Genomic DNA, 21472 nt, shown 5'->3' with positions numbered 1-21472 from the left:
AAAATGTTCATTTTTATCTGAAACTCACATTTGCAACCTGCATTCTATCTGGTGACCCTCAGAGCACAAGATGTATCTCTGACCTTCAGTCGGCTGATGAGATGTTAGCCCACGTGAAGTGGCAGAGGCTTAGGACCAGCTTCCATTCCTGAATGATGATTCCTTTGGAAGAATGAGAGGCAGGGGACCCACAGGACCCCTAATTCAGCTGGCAGTCACACCTACACTGGCAGAAGGGGATTAAACCACCACCCTACTACCCACATGAAGTTTATGTTTGGGGTCTGCACTGTTATTGTGGCAAGAGACAGCTGATGTAACAGGTCAACACAGCTTCCAGAGAAGGTCCCCAGTCCCCGTTTCCCCACAGAGTCTGCCTTAAGCCAATTCCACATGTAAATTCTGGAGGTACTCCTTCACCTTCCAAGGGTGCCCTCTCTTAATTATTCATGCACTTCAGACCCAAAATTTTTATTAAAAATTTACTGGGCTTTTTTTTTTTTTTTGGTATGTATTTTTTTTAAGCAGTAAAGAAGGGAGGAGGAAGGGAGAGAGGGGAAGGAAGGGCGACTTAAAAATAACTTCCAAGTAGGTAAAGGAGCTAGGTATAAAGGACTTATAAAAGTTTACAACTTTTAGAAAACAGGAGAAAATATTTATTAAATCAGATAGGAAAGAGAGTTCTTAAAAATATATGAACTTAAAAATATTAACCCCCAAAAAGAGCATAAAACCATGAAAGACTTAACAAATATAATCATATTAAATACTTTACTTAAAAAAACACAGACACATAAATAGGAGCACCTGGAAACAAAGTCGGTTGAGCATCTGACTCTTGGTTTCAACTCAGGTCATGAGCTCAGAGTCATGAGATTGAGCCCTGCATTGGGCTCCATGCACAATGTGGAATCTGCTTCAAATTCTCTTTCCTCCTCCCTCTACCCCTTCCACCCACGCTCTCGCTCTCTTTCTCTCTCTAAAATAAATAAACAAATCTTTTTTAAAAATCATAAATAAAGGGCAGCCCCTGTGGTGCAGGGGTTTAGCGCGGCCTGCAGCCTGGGGTGTGATCCTGGAGGCCCGGGATCGAGACCCACGTCGGGCTCCCTGCGTGGAGCCTGCTTCTCCCTCTGCCTGTGTCTCTGCCTCTCTCTCTCTCTCTCTCTGTGTCGCTATGAATAAATAAATAAAAATCTTTAAAAAAATCATAAATAAAGAGAAAAGATGATCATCTGGCTTGAAGAAGACACTGCAACACAGGACCAAAGAGAGTTAATATAAGAATTTTATTTTAAAAAACCGAAACACAGAAAAATATAAACAACTCATTAGAAAGTTGACCAAAATGTATGAGGTGGCACATTATGAGAAACAAACCCAACTGTCTAATAAACATGTAAGAAAAAGGTCTGCTTTCCTGGACAAGGAAATGCAAATTTCCTTGCAAACCATGACACAGTATATCACATGTATCACATCTTCTCATGTTAAAGTCTGCCAGCACCAAATGCTGGGAATGTGGAAGAGTAAATTTATACAATTATTAATCTGGTACCATCTAGTAAATCCAAAGGTGCGTACATTTTAGGAACCAACATTTGTTCTCAAGAAGAGAGATACTCTAGAGAATCCCCCAACTTATACCCTAGAAAACCTATGGAGAAAATGTGTTGTAGGCAGTTTTTAATAGCAAAAACCTAAGGAGTGTGGGAGACACTGAATAGCTACTTATAGGAGAAGATATGTAAACTGTGGTACATTCATATACTGACATTTTATGTGAGCAGTCCAAATGAATTAACAAGAACTACAGGCATCCAGACTGACAAATCTCAAAAAGATGGACAAAAAAAAGCAATGTTTAACCATTTGCAAAACAAGAGCAGAAACTATTTAATGATACGTAAACAAACAGAAGTATGAACCTGAACACTGGTGAGACCACCCGTAAATTGGGATAGGTCTTACCCTAGAGAAGAGGAGGGGAGAGGATCATGGCAGGTGGTGAGGATCTACACTTGTACGCATTTCTGCGATGCTTTGCCTTTTTAAACATTCGACACTGGCACTGTTTGGGTCAGGTTCTGGCTGAGCAACTGCCCAGAGCAGGACTTACTGCCTGTGGAGACAAGGATACCCACATCTGCAGGGTAACCAATATGTCCCTACATGGGTATGAACAGACACTTAAACAAGATGCTTTTATATCTATTTATTAGCTGTATTTTGGTAAATATTTAAGTTTATCAAAAAGTACTTTTTATGTAAATCTAGATTTTTCTAACATGAAAAACAGTATTCAACTGCTTCATTTAACATATTTGTAGGAATAAAGCACATGCTAAGATATAAATATATATGCTTTTTAAGTCATAATATTTTTAGTGCCTTAAATAATATAGTAAATGCCAATTCGTGCTAAAAACTCTATTTTTATTATCTTTTGGAGTTCTCTTAGCCCTATTTTAGAAAGAGCATTCACTCAAAATAGGTCAAGAAATTACTAGAAAGAGTCTTGTATTTCTTCCATAATATCTGAAAATTTTCCCACAAAACATAGGAGTACTATGTTCATGGGGAAATCCCATATTTGTGAAATCCACATTTACAGGATAAAACTATCAGAAACTGGGATGCCTGGGTGGCTCAGCTGTTGAGTGTCTGCCTTCAGCCCAGGGTGTGATCCTGGAGTCCCAGGATCAAGTCCCACATCCCAGAGAGAGAAGTCCCTGCTTCTCTCTCTGCCTATGTCTCTGCCTCTCTCTCTCTCTCTCTCTCTCTCTCTCTCTCGAATAAATAAAATCTTAAAAAAAAAAAAACTATCAGAAACTCACCTCTGCTCTGTGAGGAATGAATTAAAGTCCCGGTCCACAGAAGCCCAGTGGCTCTGCCCAGCTGCCCTGCTGGGGTAGGAGGTTGACGGCTCTGCCCTGTTCACTCTCGGCTGGAGCCCGCATTTGCTGGTGGCTGATTCTGCTGGCTCTGATCTTCCTAAACCAGCACACATGGGAGCAGATGTCTGATGTAGCTCCATCTCCAGCACACCAGAGGTCAGCCGACCTTTGTTCTCTAGATGCATGTTCCGTTGTCACTCTTCTTACGAGGTCAGCCAGAAAGAAAGCACTGTTGATGAAAACAAACTGGGAATATTGTTTGCGCCTTGGGGAATCCATACGGAATCCATTCAGTCTCTTTCTACCCTTGTTGTTTTTTGGCCTGTTATAATGAGGCCCTTGCAGTGCTTCAGCATTCTAATAGCACAGGGAAACAGTGTACACTCTTTCCAAGGATGAACATTGTAGCATATTTCACACTAGCCATGACCTAAGTATTCAACAAGAGAGTGTTAGTAAAGCAAGTTGTAATATGTGCATAGTATGTAATACTATGCAACTAAAAATGCTCTAAAGGGATACTGATTGATAGTGGGAAATATTAAGGATACAGAAAAAACTGATAAGCTATTTTTCTTGAAATAAATATATATATAGCATATGCATATAACAGAAGACCAAAAGGACCCTGCCTCCAATACAGGACTACCTCTGGGTAATGGAAACTTTCTCCTTTGCTTCTATGCTATGGTTTTATGGTTTTCGCATCCAGCAAATCAATACTTTTGTAATGGGAAAATAATACCTATTATAAAAATGAAAACAATTACTCACTGAAAGTAATTCAACTAATTCAAAGTAAAAATGAAAGGTTATGAGGTCCTACTATTTGGATTATATTTTTAACCATTACCATTTAAATCTTTTACATTTGCCAGCATCCCATGACCCCAGCAATGACCTTTGATTTGCAGCAGCATGGTTTGATATCAAGAGTTGCTAAGAAGCCAACACTTATTGTGAGCTTTGGTTGAGCAGGATTTGTAACATTGTAAAGCAATGTACATAACTATAAGTGGAATGGGTCCACCACTCTTTATCACTCACTCATCAGTAAGAAGAAGGCAGAGTGTTGGTAGAATGTGCCTGTATCAAAAAGTACAGTAAACACATTTAAGTTAGTTTCATGCAATGTTTCCATTGTCCACATGCATGTAAGAACTGCAAAATACAAATTGTACAACTTTCCTGATTTCACCTATAAGTTAAATGCTCTCATATCTGCACTTAAAATGATGCTTCACAATAAAGATGAATGATGACATTCATGCTAATAATTTAGATTTGTAATTTTTCCTTACTTAGAATAATGACATTAAGTAGCAATTTTTAAAATATGGTGACAATTCAGGAAAGATTATGAAAGAAAGGAAAAAGCTTTATGTTTTACTATTATTAACATTTTTTCCTGCTTTTTGAACAAGAAGCCTCACATTTTCATTTTTCACAGGGTTCCACAAATTATGTAATTAGTTCTGCTGAGAGTTTGGAAAGGTATTCTCCTGATTCCCCACTGCCATCTTCTCCCCTCCCTAAAGTACTCCAGCTGCTTCATACAACATGCCAACCTCTTAATACAACTGTCTATCTTCCTAGTCATATCTCTTCATTCTTTAAAAATCTGAGTCCTAACTTATGGTCTCACTCTCTCTTATCTCTATAACCCAAAGCTCTCTATAACTCCTGTTATATTTTGGTTTCAACATCTACAGAGATGATACTTCCAACCCCCTGGGCTCTCAGTTATGTGATCACTTCACTGGCAGGGAGCTTGTCTGCTTCCACTTCAACCAAACCTTCCTTATCCCCACCCCCTGCCCAGCTGAGATTCCACAGTCCAGCAAATACTCTCCTCTTATTTGCCCCAATTCATTCTGTCAAGCTCACCTGATATGTGAGTTTCCTATCGCTGCGTAACAAATTACTACAAAAATGGTCGCTTAAAATAACATGTTTATAATTTCAGAGTTTCTGTGGGTCCAGGGTTGGGTCAGGTTTAGCTGGATCATTTGCTCAGGATCTCAAGGTGTCATCAGGCTGTGTTCTCATCTAGAGGCTCAACCAGGGGAAAAAATATGCTTCCAAGATGACTCAGTGTTGGCAGAATTCAATTCCTGATGCTATAGGACTGAGGGCCCTGCTTCTTACTAGCTGTTGGCTAGAGACCACACTGAGCTCTCAGAAGCCACCCTCACTTTCAACTGGCTTCCTGCAGTTCTGTGCCATGTGGACTCCCCAAACATGTCTGTTCACTTCATCACAACAATGAGAGTCTCCAAAGTAAGTCAACTAGCAAGGCAAATTTTTACATAATGCAACACAACCACATGAGTGACATCCCATCCATCCTCTTTGGTTAGAAGCCAGTCACAGGTCAGGGGAGGGGATCTCACAAAGGCATGACCACCAGGCAATGTGCATCATGGGGGCTATCTGGGGTCTGTCTGCCACCCATGGCAAAACTCAAAACACCGGCTTTCCTGCCCTATAGCACCATCCAAGCAGCTAACTATAGCCATAGAGAACCCTCTGTGGTTCTAACGGTCTCATGTGACTTCCATATGCAGTGTTCCCACTGGGTCCTAGAACTTCCCAGTGATTTTAACATATCTCCCAAGGCAATTTTCACTCTTGTTCTCCTCTACCTCCCTCCTTACACACCCCTATGTCCTCCCTCCTTTTCAATTTCAGCTTTTGCCTTTGCCTTTTCCTTCCTTCACTAACTGAATCAGGCAGGGCCCAAGAAGGAAAGAGAAGCTTCCCAGAATACATAATCATAGACACTGGTTACACAGGAGATGAACATGGTAAGATACTAACCAGAAGATTACCAGTAGCAGGAAAATTTCCACCCCACCATAGTTGAGGAGCAGAGGGAGAAGGGGAGTGCAGAAACTACACTGAGCCTTTCTGGAAGAATCTGAAGCCCCAGAAAAGATGCCCCCAAAGCATGGTGGAATGGGGAGAAGTACTAACTAGCTTCCCCCCCCCCCTTTACCTCCCTCACCTCCCAGCAGAGCTTCCCATTGGCCAAACTCAGCAGGAAAATGCTGACCTGGGGGCCCAAGCAGGAGCCAGAAACTGAGATTCACAGCTGAGTCAAATGAGGGTGATGAATGTCTCCAAGAGCAAAAGTCCCAGGACACACTGAAAAAACTAAAAGGAATGAGAATAAAATGTCCAGCCTCTCAAGTACACACCTGCCTGCAACCCTACTGGGTACACTGGAGCCCAGTCACTCTCATCCATTCAGACTGTTGCTGCAATTCTTCTCTCCTGAATCCTTCCGGCCACCATAGAAACATAAAGTGATACCTGCAAACACTAAAAAGATACATCTCTAGGGGAAGTTAAGATGGTGGAAAATTAAAGGGACCTAACCTTGTCTTGTCCCTCAAATACAGCAAGATAGTTATCTAATCATTCTGAACATCCAGGAGCAGAGTGAAAAATCAGAACTTTAGAAGTCTGTTACAGTGGGAGTCATGACTGGCTTAAAGGTGCTCAGGGGGTAAAGCAGGATAGAATCCCAGGTGTGACATCATGGTCTGAGGATCCCCGGGGTCACAAGAAGAATGGGTAGTGCCTAGGGCTGCACTGTTCCCAGGCATAGGACCATATAAGATGGGTGAGAACAGTGAGTCTAGGTACCAGCTTTCTGCTCTATATTGCCATAAACTGAACCACCGTGTGTTCATGCAACCAATTTCCTGGCACAAGCCCAGAAAATGGCAGAACCATAGGGAGATCCTCCCTAGGAGGAACAGTGCAGGCCCATTTCTTGAAAGTCCCTAAAATTTGTAGTTTTGAAACTCACTCACACATCTGAAATAAAAAAGCTCAGACACAGGCAGGATGAACACAAAGTTCTAATGAAATTGGAGAGATAAGACTGATTGATTGCTCTTTCTGTGATGGCTCACTGAAGAGTAGGGGGTGTGAATTTTCAGCTCCAAGGCTAGAGAGTGGAGTGCCACCATATTAATTTGTGCTCTTATTCTTTATTTTTTATGATAATTTTTTCATTTGTTTTCTTATTTTTTCAGTTTTTTTATTAATTATTTTAATTTTTATATATTTTTGTTTCATATTTTATTTTATTTTTCCTTCATATTTTGGGATCTGGATTCTTTTAAAAAGCAGACCAAAACACACCCAGGATCTAGGATTTGTTTTTTTGTGGGGTTTGGCAGGGGGTGGTGGTAGTGGTTTTGTTGTTATTTTTTCTTTTCCTTTCTTTTCTTTCCTGGACAAAATGACAAGATGGAGAAATTCACCCAAAAAGAAAGAATGGGAGATAGTGCTCACACCCAGGGATTTAATCAATATAGACATAAGTAAAATGTCAAAACTAGAATTTAAAACGATTGTGTGGATACTAGCCAAGCTTGAAAAAATGCATAGAAAACACAAAAGAATTCCTTACTATGGAGATAAAAGAACTAAAATCCAGTCAAGCTGAAATTACAAAAGGCATAACTAAAATGTAATCCTAAGTGGAGGCCATGAAAATGAGGGAAGACAAAGCAGAGAACCAAATAAGTTACATAGAAGATTAACTTATGGAAAATGATGAAGCTGAAAAGAGGAGGTAAAGTAATGTAATGGATCATAAAGCTAAACTTAGGGAAATTAGTAACTTATTAAAACCCTCTTGCACTGTTGGTAGGAATGTTAACTGGTACAGTCACCCTGGAAAACTGTATGGAGGTTCCTCAAAGAGTTAAAAATAGAGCTACCCTATGACCCAGCAATTGCACTACTGGGGATTTACCCCAAAGATACAGATGCAGTGAAAAGCTGAAATACCTGAACCCCAATGTTTTTAGCAGCAATGTCCACAATAGCCAAACTGTGGAAGGAGCCTTGATGTCCTTCGAAAGATGAATCGATAAAGAAGATGTGGTCTATATATACAATGGAATACTACTCAGCTATTAGAAACAACAAATATCCACCATTTGCTTTGACGTGGGTGGAACTGGAAGGTATTATGCAGAGTGAAGTAAGTCAATCGGAGGACAATCATTATATGGTTTCACTCATACAGAGAATATAAAAAATAGTGAAAGAGATTACAGGGGAAAGGAGAGAAAATGAGTGGGAAAAATCAGAAAGGGTGACAAAACATGAGAGACTCCTAACTCTGGGAAATGAACGAGGGGTAGCAAAGGGGAGTGACGGGCACCGAGGGCATTTGATGGGATGCCCTAAGTGTTATACTATGTTGGCAAATCAAACTCCAATAAAAAATATACAAAAAAAAAAACCATAATAATGTTTGTATCATAGGAGTCCCAAAAAATTAAGAGAGAGATATAGGGACAGAAGGTTTATTTGAACAAATGATAGCTCGAAACTTACCTAATCTGGAGAAGGACACAGACATGAAAATCCAAGAAGTACAAGGAAGTCCCATTAAATTCAACAAAAGTCAACCATTGTAAGGCATATAATAGTCAAATTCATAAAATACACAGATAAGGAAAGAATCCTGAAAGCAGCAATGGGACAAAGTCCTTAACCTACAAGGAAGATAGATCAGGTTCACAGCAGATCTGTCCACCAAAGCTGGGCAGGCCAGAAAGGAGTGGAAGGAAATATTAAATGTGCTGAATGGGAAAAATATGTAGCCAAGAATTCTTCATCCAGCAAGGTTGTCATTCAGAATAGAAGGAAAGAGTTTCCCAAACAAAAACTGATTTGCAACCACTAAACCAGCCCTGCAACAATTTTAAGAGATTGATGATTTGAGTAGAGAGAAAAAAGTGATCAAAAGCAACAAAGATTAGAAAGGACCAGAGAACATCACCAGAAACACAACTCTACAGGTTACACAATGGTACTAAATTCATATCTTTCAACAATCACTCTGAAAGTAAATGGACTAAATGCTCCAACAAAAACACAGGGTATCAGAATGAATTTAAAAACAATACCCATTTATATGATGCCTACAAGAGACTAACTGTACACTTAAAGTCACCTGCAGATTCAAATGAGGAGGTGGAGAAATATTAGTCATATAAATGGATACCAAAGAAAGCCAGGGTAGCCATACTTATATCAAACAAGATTTTAAACCAAAGGCTGTAACAAGAGATGAAGAAGGGCATTATATCATAATTAAGGGGTCTATCCATCAAAAAGATCTAACAATTGTAAATACTTATGCCCCTAACATGGGTGAACTGAAATGAATGAAATCAATGATAAGAAACATAAAGAAACTCACTGATAATAATACAATTATAGTAGGGAACTTTAACACCCCACTTACAGCAAGGGACAGATAATTTAAGCAGAAAATAAACAAGAAAACAATGGCTTTGAATGACACACTGGGTCACATGAACTTAACAAATATATTCACAACATTTCATCCCAAAGCAGCAGAATACACATTCTTTTCCTTTTGAAAAAAGATTTATTCGTTTTAGACAGAGACAGTGTGTGTGTGCAGCGGGGAAGGGCAGGAGAAGGAAAGAGAGGTGATCTCAAGCAGACTCTTCATTGAGCACAGAGCCCAACGTAGGGCTTTATCCCATGACTCTGAGATCATGATCCAAGCCAAAATCAAGAGTCAGAGGCCTAACTGACTGAGTCACCCAGGTGCCCCTACATATTCTTTTCTAGTGCACATGGAACATTCTCCAGATTAGGTCACATACTGGGTCACAAATCTACTTCCAACAAGTACAAAAAGAGATCATGCCATGCATATTTTCAGATCATAGCACTATAAAACTTGAAGTCAACCACCAAAAAAATTGGAAAGACTACAAATACATGGAAGTTAAAGAACACCCTACTAAGAATGAATGGGTTAACCAGGAAATTAAAGAAGAAATGACAAAATACACAAAAGAAAAATGAAAATGAAAACACAACAGTCCAAAACCTTTCAGATGCAGCAAAGACAGTCATAAAAAGGAAGTATACAGCAATACAGGCCTACCTTTTTTTTTTTTTTTAATAAGATTCTTTTTTGGCAACCACTGGGGAGACCTGAGTATATACAGTTACCTACAGGATTATTATTATTATTTTTTATTTATTATTTATGATGGTCACACAGAGAGGGGGGGGGCAGAGACATAGGCAGAGGGAGAAGCAGGCTCCATGCACCGGGAGCCTGATGTGGGATTCGATCCCGGGCCTCCAGGATCGCACCCTGGGCCAAAGGCAAGCGCCAAACCGCTGCGCCACCCAGGGATTGAGAAAAGTCTCAAATGCACAACCTACCCTTATACCTGAAGGAGCTAGAAAAGGAAAGCAAAAAAAAAAAAAAAAAGTGCAAAGCCAGCAGAAGAAGGGAAATAATAAAAAGTAGAGCATAAAACAATGATATAGAAAATTTAAAAACAGTAGAACAGATCAACAGGAGCTGGTTCTTTGAAAGAATTAATAAATTTGACAAACCTCTAGCCACTTATGAAAAAAAAAAGAGAAAGGACCCAAATATACAAAATCATGAATGAAAAAGGAGAGATCACAACCAACACCACAGAAATACAATTACAAGAGAATACCATGAAAAATTATATGCCAAAAAAAAAGAAAAATTATATGCCAACAAACTGGGTACTCTGGAAAAAATGGACAAATTGCTAGAAACATACAAACTATCAAAACTGAAAGAGGAAGAAATAGAAAATTTGAACAGACCTATAACCAGCAAAGAAATTGAATCAGTAATCAAAAATCTTCCAACAAACAAGAGTCCAGGGCTAGATGGCTTTCCAGGAGAATTTTACCGAACATTTAAAGAAGAATTAAAACCTAGTCTTCTGAAAAAAATTCCAAAAAATAAAAACAGAGGGAAAACTTCCAAACTCATTCTACAAAGCCAGCATTAACTTGATTCCACACCTAGACAAAGACCTCACTAAAAAGGAGAATTACAGGCTAATATCCCTGATGAACATGGATGCAAAAATTCTCAACAAAATATTACCAAACAGAATTCAACAGTATATTAAAAGAATTATTTACAATGATTGAGTGAGATTTATTTCTGGGATGCCAGGGTTGTTCAACATTCACCAATCAATGTGATAAACCACATTAATAAAAGAAAGGATAAGAAGCATATGATTCAGTAGATGCAAAAAAGCATTCAACAGAATACAGCATCCTTTCTTAATAAAAACTCTCAACAAAGTAGGGATAGAGGGAACATATCTCAACATCATAAAGGCCATATACTAAAGACTGACAGCAAATATCATCCTTAGTGGGGAAAAACTGGGAGCATTTCCCCAACAGTCATAAACAAGTCAAGGATGTCCATTCTCATCATTACTATTTAACACAGTACTGGAGGTCATAGTGTCAGCAATCAGACAACAAAAGAAATAAAAGGCATCCAAATTGGTAAAGAAGAAGTCAAACTTTCACTATTTGCAGATGACATGATACTCTATGTAGAAAAACCAAAAGACTCCACCGAAAATTGCTATAACTCATACATGAATTCAACAAAGTTGCAGGATATAAAATCAATGTGCAGAAATCTGTTGCCTTTCCAGACACCAATAACGAAGCAGCAGAAGAAGAAATCAAGGAATCAATCCCATTTACAATTGTACCAAAAACCATAAGATACCTGGGAATAAATCTAACTACAGAGGTAAAAAGACTTGTACTCTGAAAACTACGGAACACTGATGAAAGAAACTGAAGAGGACACAAAGAAATGGAAAACTATTCCATGCTCATGGATTGAAAGAACAAACATTTTCTAAATTTCTATACTACCCAAAGCAATCTACACATTTAATTCAATTCATTCTTTATCAAAATGCTAGCAACATTTTTCTCAGAGCTAGAACGAAGTTTGTACAGAACCACCAAAGACCTTGAATAGCCAAAGCATTTTTGAAAAAGAAAAACAAAACTGGAGGCATCATAGTTATGGATTTCAAGCTATATTAAAAGCTGTAGTCACCAAGACAGTATGGTACTGGCAAAAAACAGACATATAGATCAACAGAGCAGAATACAGAACCCAGAAATGGACTCACAACTATATGGTCAACTAATCTTTGACAAAGTAGGAAGAAACATTCAATGAACTAAGAGAGTCTCTTCAACAAATGTTGTTGGGAAAATTGGACAGCCACATGTAGAAGAATGAAACTGGACCACTTTCTTATACCATACACAAAAATAAACTCAAAATGGATGAAAGACCTAAATGATCATAAAGATCTAAATATGAAGAGACACTTTTCCAAAGAAGACGTCCAGATGGCTAACAAACACATAAAAAGATGCTCAACATCACTCATCATCAGGAAAATACAAATCAGAATCACAATACCACCTCAACCTGTCAGAATGGCTAAAGTCAACAACAAACGAAAAAAACACATGTTGGCAAGTATGTGGAGAAGGGGGAATCTTCTTGCACTGTTTGGTGGGCATGCAAACAGGTGGAGCCACTCTGGAAAACAGTTTGGAGGCTAAAAATAAAGCTAACCTATGATCTAGCAGTTCCACTACTAGGTATTTGCCTAAAGGATACACAAGTAGATTTGAAGGGATACATACACCCAGATGTTTATATCAGCATTATGAACAATAATAAAACCATGGAGAGAGCCCTAACGTCCACTGACTGATGAACAGATAAAGAAGATGTGGTATATATACACAATGGAGTATTATTCAGCGATGAGAAAGAATGAAATCTTGCCATTTGCAACTATGTGGATGGAGTGAGAGTGTATTATGCTAAGTGAAATAAGTCAGTTACAAAAAGAGAAACATGGTATGATATCACTCATATGTGGAATTTAAGAAACAGAACCGATGAACATATGGGAAGGGGAAAAAGAAAAAAAGGAGAGAGGTAAATAAGCCACAAGTGACCCTTAATGATAGAGAACAAAGGGTTCTGAGAGTTGATGGGAGGAGGTATGTGAAGAATGGGCTAGATGGGTGATGGGTATTAAAAAGGACACTTGAAAAAAAAAAAAGACACTTGAACTGAAACAAAATGAAAAAAGAAATGAAATAAAAGAACAAGAGAAATGAAACAAAAGGATTCTAGGTTGACAGTTCTTTTCTCTCGTTTCTTGAAGAAATATTGTGCCACTTCTTCTGCATCCATGGTTTCTGTAAACCTGGAATCCTCTATCCAGTGAAAATATCATTCAAGAATGAAGGTGAGGGCAGCCCGGGTGGCTCAGCGGTTTAGGGCCGCCTTCAGCCAAGGGCGTGATCCTGGAGTCCCTGGATCCAGTCCCACATCAGGCTCCCCACATGGAGCCTGCTTCTCCCTCTGCCTGTGTCTCTGCCTCTTTCTCTCTCTCTCTCTCTCTCTCTCTCTCTCTCTCTCTCTCTCTGTGTGTGTGTGTGTGTGTGTTTCTCCCATTAATAAATAAATAAAATATTAAAAAAAAAAAAAGAATGAAGGTGAAATCAGATGTTCTTAAATGGAAGAAAACTAAGAGAATTTGCTGCCAGCAGAACAATCCTAAAAGAATGGCTAAGGGAAGTTATCAAAACACAAAAGGACAGATAAAAGAAGGAATTTGGGAGCATCAGTAAGGTACAAAGAACAATGGAAACGAGAAAAGCACAGGTAAAACCAACAATTTCCCTCTTCTCTTGGATTTTCTAAATTTTTCTAAGTTCTGTTTGATTTTGATGAAAAAATTCTAACACTCTTTGATGTAATTATCAGCATATGTAGAGGAAATATTTATTTCTTAAATTTTTTTATTGGAGTTCAATTTGCCAACATATAGCATACACCCAGGGCTCATCCCGCCAAGTGCCCCCCTTAGTGCCCATCACCCAGTCACCCAAACCCCGCACCCACTTCTCCTTCCACTACCCCTTGATCATTTCCCAGGTGTCTCTCATGTTCTGTCTCCCTCACTGATATTTTCACTCATTTTCTCTCCGTTTAGAGGAAATATTTAAGACAATTTTATTACAAATGGAGGAGTTAAAAGGATGTAGAGTGAGGTAAGGTTTTTCAAATTTTACTCAAACTGATAAAATGATAACATGATGAGACCATGACAAGCAATGTATATAGAATTTAACACCTATAGAAATCACTTGAAAAAGCTTTAAAAAAGATATATTTAAAAATACTAAAGATAAATCAAAATAGAATTACAAAATACATCCAACTAACTGGTTCAACCCTAATATATTAAAATTCCATTGAATACAACTAAAAAAGGTCGGCAGAGTGGATTATAAAACATAATTCAGCTATGTGCAGTCTACAAGAAATATGCTTCAAAAATAACAATATAAGTAGGCTAAAATGTGAAAGAATGGAAAAGGATACATTATTCAAACATTAATCCAAAGAAAGCACAAGTGGCTATATTGATATAAGACAAATTTCAGAACAAAGAAAATTACTAGGTAAACACAGAGATTATGTAATAATAGGGTCAATTTACCAGAAAGACATTTAAGACTTAAATGTGTATTACCAAACAACAGCAAAATATGAGGTGCAAAACTAACAGTACTGAAAGTAGAAAGAAACATGTACAGTGGTATTGCTGGAGGTTTCATGTCTCTCTCAGCAATTAGTAGAACAACTTCACAGAAAATCAGCAAGGACATAGGAAAACTGAATAACACCATCAACCAATAGGATCTAGTTGATATTTATATAACACTCCACCCAATAACAGCAGAACACTCATTTTAGGTGTTCATAGAATGTATACCAAAATATACTATGACTTGGGACATGAAACAAACCTCCAAAAATTTAAAAGAACTGAAATGACACAGTGTGTTCTACAGCTACATTCTAATCAAATTAGAGATTTGGAGCAGAAAATCTGCATATCTGAAAATTAAACAATACACTTCTATATAATCCAGAAGTCAAAGAGGAAGTCTCAAGAGAAATCAAAATTATACTGAGCTGAACAAATGAAAACACAGCATATCAAACTGTGGAACAAAGCCAAAGCAGTGATAGGAGGGAAGTTTATAGCATTAAATGTTCATATCAGAAAGAAGAAAAGGCCTCAAAACAATAATCTAAACTCTCATCTCAGTAACATAGAAAAAGAAGAGCAAAGTAAACCTTAAAAAAGTACAAGTAAAAACATAACAAACATAAGAGCAAATATCAATGAAATAGAAAACAGAAAAACAGCAGAGAAAATCAATGAAGCAAAGAACCTGTTCTTTGAAAACATCAACAGAATTGACAAACACTTCTAGCATGATTGACATGAATAGATATTACCTAAGACTAAGAGAATAGATATGAGCACTGTCAGGAATGAAGTGGGGGAATATCACTAAAGACTTACAGACACCAAAAAGATAATAATGGAATACAAACAACTCTATATACATAAATGTGGCAACTCAGATGAAAAGGACCCAATTTCTCCAAAAGCGCAAATGAGTACAATTCACTCAATTATAAAATAAATAATATGGATAATCCTGTAATTATTAAGTAGGATTATTTTGAATTTTTAAACTCCAAAATATAAACCTCCAGACCCCGATAGTTTTACTGAAAATACTACCAAATATTTATGTATGTACGTATGTATGTATATTTTTTATTGATGTTCAATTTGCCAACATATAGCATAACACCCAGGGCTCATCCCGTCAAGCAGCCCCCTCAGTGCCCATCACCCAGTCACCCCATCCTCCCACACTCCTCCCTTTCCACTACCCCTTGTTTGTTTCCCAGAGTTAGGTGTCTCTCATGTTCTGTCACCCTCACTAATATTCCCCACTCATTTTCTCTCCTTTCCCCTTTATTCCCTTTCACTACTTTTTATATTCCTCAAACGAATGAGACCATATAATGTTTGTCCTTCCCCGATTGACTTACGTCACTCAGCATAATACCCTCCAGTTCTATCACATTGAAGCAAATGGTGGGTTATTTGTCATTGCTAATGGCTGAGTAATATCCATTGTATATAGAGACCACATCTTCTTTATCCATTCATCTTTCGATGGACACCAAGGCTCCTTCCACAATTTGGCTATTGTGGACATTGCTGCTAGAAACATTGAGGTGCAGGTGTCCCAGTCTTTCACTGCATCTGTATCTTTCGGGTAAATCCCCAGCAGTGCAATCGCTGGGTCGTAGGGCAGGTCTATTTTTAACTCTTTGAGGAACCTCCACACAATTTTCCAGAGTGGCTGCAACAGTTCACATTCCCACAGTGTAAGAGGGTTCCCTTTTCTCCGCATCCTCTCCAACATTTGTGGTTTCCAGTCTTGTTAATTTTCCCCATTTTCACTGGTGTGAGGTGGTATCTCATCGTGGTTTTGATTTATATTTCCCTCATGCCAAGTGATGTGGAGCATTTTCTCAATGTGCTTGTTGGCCATGTCTATGTCTTCTTTGGTGAAATTTCTGTTCATGTCTTCCGCCCATTTCATGATTGGACTGTTTGTTTCTTGGCTGTTGAGTTTAATAAGTTCTTATAGATCTTGGATACTATAGCAAGTATACTTGGATATACATACACCTGATATGTCATTTGCAATATCTTCTCCCATTCTGTAGGTTGTCTTTTAGTTTTGCTGACTGTTTCTTTTGCTGTGCAGAAGCTTTTTATCTTAACGAAGTTCCAGTAGTTCATTTTTGCTTTTGTTTCCCTTGCCTTCATAGATGTATCTTGCTAAAAGTTGCTGTGGTCAAGTTCAAAAAGGGTGTTGCCTGTGCTCTTCTCTAGGATTGTGATGGATTCTTTTCTCACCTTTAGATCTTTCATCCATTTTGAGTTTATCATTGTGTCTGGTAAGAGAGTGGTCCAGTTTCATTCTTCTGCATGTGTATGTCCACTTTTCCCAGCACCATTTATTAAAGAGACTGTCCTTTTTCCAGTGGATAGTCTTTCCTGCTTTGCCAAATATTAGCTAGCCATAGAGTCGAGGGACCATTTCTGGGTTCTCTATTCTGTTTCATTGATCTATGTGTCTGTTTTTGTGTCAGTACCACACTGTCTTGATAATCACAGCTTTGTAGTACAACTTGAAATCTGGCATTGTGATGCCCCCGGCGCTGGTTTTATTTTTCAATATTCCCCTGGCTATTCGGGGTCTTTTCTGATTCCACACAAATCTTAAGATGATTTGTTCCAACCCGCTGAAGAAAGTCCATGGTATTTTGATAGGGATTGCATTAAATGTGTAAATTGCCCTGGTTAGCATGGACATTTTCACAATATTAATTCTTCCAATCCATGAGCACGGAATATTTTTCCATCTCTGTCTACATCAATTTCTTTCAGAAGCATTCTGTGGTTTTTAAGGTATAGATCCTTTACTTCTTTGGTTAGGTTTATTCCTAGGTATCTCATGCTTTGGGTGCAATTGTAAATGGGATTGACTCCTTAATTTCTCTTTCTTTAGTCTCATTGTTAATGTATAGAAATGCCACTGATTTCTTGGCATTGATTTTATATCCTGCCACACTGCTGAATTGCTACATGAGTTCCAGCAATCTTCAAGTGGAGTCTTTTGGGTTTTCTATGTACAGTATCATGTCACCTGCAAAGAGGGAGTGTTTGACTTCTTTGCCAATTTGAATGCCTTTTATTTCTTTTTGTTGCCTGATTGCTGAGGCTAGGACTTCCAGTACTATGTTGAATAGCAGTGGTGAGAGTGGACATCCCTGTCTTGTTCCTGATCCTAGGGGAAAGGCCCTCAGTGTTTCCCCATTGAGAATGATATTTGCTGTGGGCTTTTCATAGATGGCTTTTAAGATGCTGAGGAATGTTCCCTCTATCCCTACACTCTGAAGAGTTTTGATCAGGAATGGATGCTGTATTTTGTCAAAATCTTTCTCTGCATCTATTGAGAGGATCAAATGGTTCTTGTTTTTTCTCTTGTTGATGTGATCCATAACTTTGATTTCTTTACGAATGTGTAGCCAGCCTTGCATCCCGGGGATAAATCCCACTTGGTCATGACGAATAAACTTCTTAATGTACTGTTGGATCCTATTGGCTAGTGTCTTGTTGAGAATTTTTGCATCTGTGTTCATCAGGGATATTGGTCTATAATTCTCCTTTTTGGTGGGGTCTTTGGATGCTGGCCTTATAGAACGAGTTTGGAAGTATTCCTTCCCTTTCTATCTTTCGAAACAGCTTTAGTAGAATAGGTATTGTTTCTTCTTTAAATCTTTGCTAGAATTCCCCTGGGAAGCTTTCTCGCCCTGGGCTTTTGTGCTTTGGGAGGTTATAGATAACTGCTTCAATTTCCTCCCTGGTTATTGGCCTGTTTAGGTTTTGTATTTCTTCCTGTTCTAGTTTTTGGTAGTTTGTGGTTTTCCAGAAATGCGTCCATTTCTTCTAGATTGCCTAATTTATTGGCATATAGCTGTTCATAACATGTTTTTAAAATCGTTTGTATTTCCTTGATAGTGGTTGTGATTTCTCCTTTTTAATTTGTGATTTTATTACCTTGAGTCTTTTCTCTTTTATTTTTAATAAGGCTGGCTAATGGTTTATCTATCTTATTAATTCTTTCAAAGAACCAACTCCTGGTTTTGTTGATCTGTTCCACAGTTATTCTGATCTCTATTTCATTGAGTTCTGCTCGAATCTTTATTAACTCTCTTCTGCTTAGTGTAGGTTTTATTTGCTGTTCTTTCTCCAGCTCTTTTAGGTGCGAGGTTAGCTTGTGTATTTGTTTTTCCAATTTTTTGAGATATGCTTGTATTCTGATGTGTTTCCCTCTTAGAACTGCTTTTGCTGTATCCCAAAGATTTTGAACAGTTATATCTTCATTTTCATTCATTTCCATGGCTCTTTTTAATTCTCTAATTTCCTGGTTGACCCTTCATCTTTTAGCAGGATGGTCTTTAACCTCCACATGTTTGAGTTTCTTCCATATTTCTTCTTGTGCATGAGTTCAAGTTTCAAAGCATTATGGTCTGAAAATATGCAGGGGACAATCCCAATCTTTTGGTATCACTTGAGACCTCATTTGTGACCCAGTATGTGGTCTATTCTGGAGAAAGTTCTATGTGCACTTGAGACGAATGTGTATTCAGTTGCGTTTGGATGTAAAATTCTGTAAATATCTGTGAAATCCATCTGGTCCAGTGTATCATTTAAAGTTCTTGTTTCTTTGGAGATGTGCTTTGATATTATTTGCAGAAAGTGCCATGTTGAAGTCTACCAGTTAGTGTATTATTATCTAATTATGTCTTTACTTTGGTTATTAATTGATTGATATATTTGGCAGCTCCCACATTAGGGACATAAATATTCATGATTTTAGGTCCTCTTGTTGGATAGATTCTTTTGACATGATATAGTGTTCCTCTTCATCTCTTACTACAGTTTTTGGGATAAACTTAATTTATCTCATATGAGGATGGCTACCCCTGCTTTCTTTTGAGGACCATGTGAATGGTAAATGGTTCTGCAATGTTTTGTTTTCAGGCTGTAGGTGTCCTTAAGTCTAAAATGAGTCTCTTGTAGACAGCAAATAGATGGGTCTTGCTTTTTTATACAGTCTGAAACCCTGCGTCTTTTGATGGGATCATTTAGCCCATTCATGTTGAGAGTAACTATTGCAAGATATGAATTTAGTGTCATCATAATACTATTCAGTCCCTGTTTTTGTGGATTATTTCTTGGACTTCCTCTTTCTTTCACAGAGTCTTCCTTAATATTTCTTGCAAAGCTAGTTTGGTAGTCACATATTCTTTCAGTTTCTGCCTATCTTGGAAGCTCCTTATCTCTCCTTCTATTCTGAATGAGAGCCTTGCTGAATAGAGTATTCTTGGCTGCAGGTTCTTCTCATTTAGGTCCCTGAATATATCCTACCAGCTCTTTCTGGCCTGCCAGATCTCTGTGGAGAGGTCTGCTGTTAATCTAATACTTCTCCCAATAAAGGTTAAGGATCTCTTGTCTCTTGCAGCTTTAAGGATTTTCTCTTTGGAATTTGTAAGTTTCACTATTAAATGTCAAGGTGTTGAATGGTTTTTATTGATTTTAGTTGGGGATCTCTTTATCTTCTGGATCAGAATGCTTGTTTCCCTCCTCAGGTTAGGAAGTTCTCAGCTATGATTTGTTCAAATATGCTTTCTGGTCCTCTGTCCCTTTCAGCGCCCTCTGGAACCCCAATTAAATATTGATTTTTCCTTCTGAGGCTGTCATTTATTTCCCTTAATCTTTCTTCATGGTCTTTTGTTTTTCTCTTTTTTCCTCAGCTTCCTTCCTTGCCATCAATTTGATCTATGTCACTCACTCATTCTTCTACCTCATCGTACGACCTCCAGTTTGGATTGCATCTCATTTAATTGACTTTCACTTTCAGCCTCAGTAGATCTAAATTCTGCAGTCATGAAGCCTCTTGAATACTTTATGCTTTTTTTCCCAGAACCACCAATAGCTTTATAATTGTGCTTTTGAATTGGCTTTCTGACATCGAATTGTAATCCAAATTCTGTAACTCTGTGGCGGAGTACCGTTTCTGATTTTTTCTTTTGTGGTGAGTTCTTTGTAATCATTTTGCTTAGTGCAGAGTGGCTAAAAACAAGTACTGGAAAAGGGATGAAAAGCAAAACAAAAACAAAAAACATACAACAACAACAACCAAAAAAGGGGATCCTCTGATTCTATATATTTTAAATCCCTCAACTTCCCCTGGAGCTTTCCAGCGCTGCTTGGTCAAGAACTTGCTCTTCCCCTGTCCTTCCAGCTGATCTTCTGGGGGCCTGCTGTGCTGATTCTCAGGGGTGTGCACCTGGGGGCGCTGCTCCGCCCCCTGCCAGGTGCACGGCTCAGTGGGAGCTGTTTATCCTGTGAGGCCCCTGTTCCCTGGTAGCCCTGCTCCATCCCAGGCACAGGGTGACACAGGAGGAACAACAACACTGGCTGCTGCCAGCTCTCCAACCCTGGGGTCAGCTCCTGCAGTGACTCCCACAGTCTCCCAGTCGCACTGGCCTGGGTGCTCCGGGGGGTTGCGGGTGCTGATCTGCGTAGCTCGGGGGCACCCAGCAGCAGGAGCGTCCTCGCTGTCCTGTGCCCTCCCCGCCCCCGCCTGTCCCGGGGGGGAGCGCAGGGTCCTGGGCTGTGTCCCGGAGCTCTGGGCTCCGGGGCCTGCGCTGCTGCAATCGCGCTCCCGGACGCAGCTCCGGAAGGCAGCGGGGACCAGCCCCCTCCGCCCCAGCCGCCGCCGGAGCTTCCCGAGGCCCCGCCAGGCGCGCTGCAGCCCTTCGCTGAGCTCGGCCGCGGTGGGGCGAGGGGCAGGGGGCGCGCTCTCCCCGGGCGGCTGCCTCGTTAGTGGCTCCGGGAGCCTGGAGGCTCCAGCGCCCTCCTGCGCTCTGCCCGAGCTCCCTGCTAAGCGCCTTTGCGTCCGGGAAGAGTCCCAGGCGGATTTTTAAAATTCCTGCTTCGGGACTGACTGGGCTTTCCTGTCCCGGGAGGCTTTTGCCGCCTGGCCTTAGCCTGGCTCCTCGCAGGGGGTGGTCCTCCCCCCGTTGATTCTTTTTTTTTTTTTTTTCCCTGCCTTCCTATCTCGTTAGTAGCAAAAACCCTTCTCTCTGTAGGGTTCCAGCTGTTCTCTCTTTAAATATCAGGTCGATT

General features: G+C 39.3%; 1 protein-coding gene across 3 annotated transcripts in view; it reads right to left on the bottom strand.

Annotated features, from left to right (window-relative positions):
- The window catches only part of OCA2 (OCA2 melanosomal transmembrane protein), a 391444-nt gene that overhangs the window by 353433 nt on the left and 16539 nt on the right, over nt 1-21472 (bottom strand). For all 3 annotated transcript variants that reach the window (XM_025982265.2, XM_072737021.1, XM_072737020.1), the window contains exon 2: nt 2838-3126. In XM_025982265.2, coding sequence (XP_025838050.1) covers nt 2838-3082 — 245 coding nt within the window. In that variant the 5' untranslated portion in view covers nt 3083-3126. The remainder of the gene's footprint in view (nt 1-2837; nt 3127-21472) is intronic.

Source organism: Vulpes vulpes, chromosome 14 (genome assembly GCF_048418805.1).
Source record: "Vulpes vulpes isolate BD-2025 chromosome 14, VulVul3, whole genome shotgun sequence".
Lineage (NCBI taxonomy): Eukaryota > Metazoa > Chordata > Mammalia > Carnivora > Canidae > Vulpes > Vulpes vulpes.
Note: the sequence above shows the minus strand (reverse complement) of the source record. Positions and strands in the feature narration are given on the sequence as shown.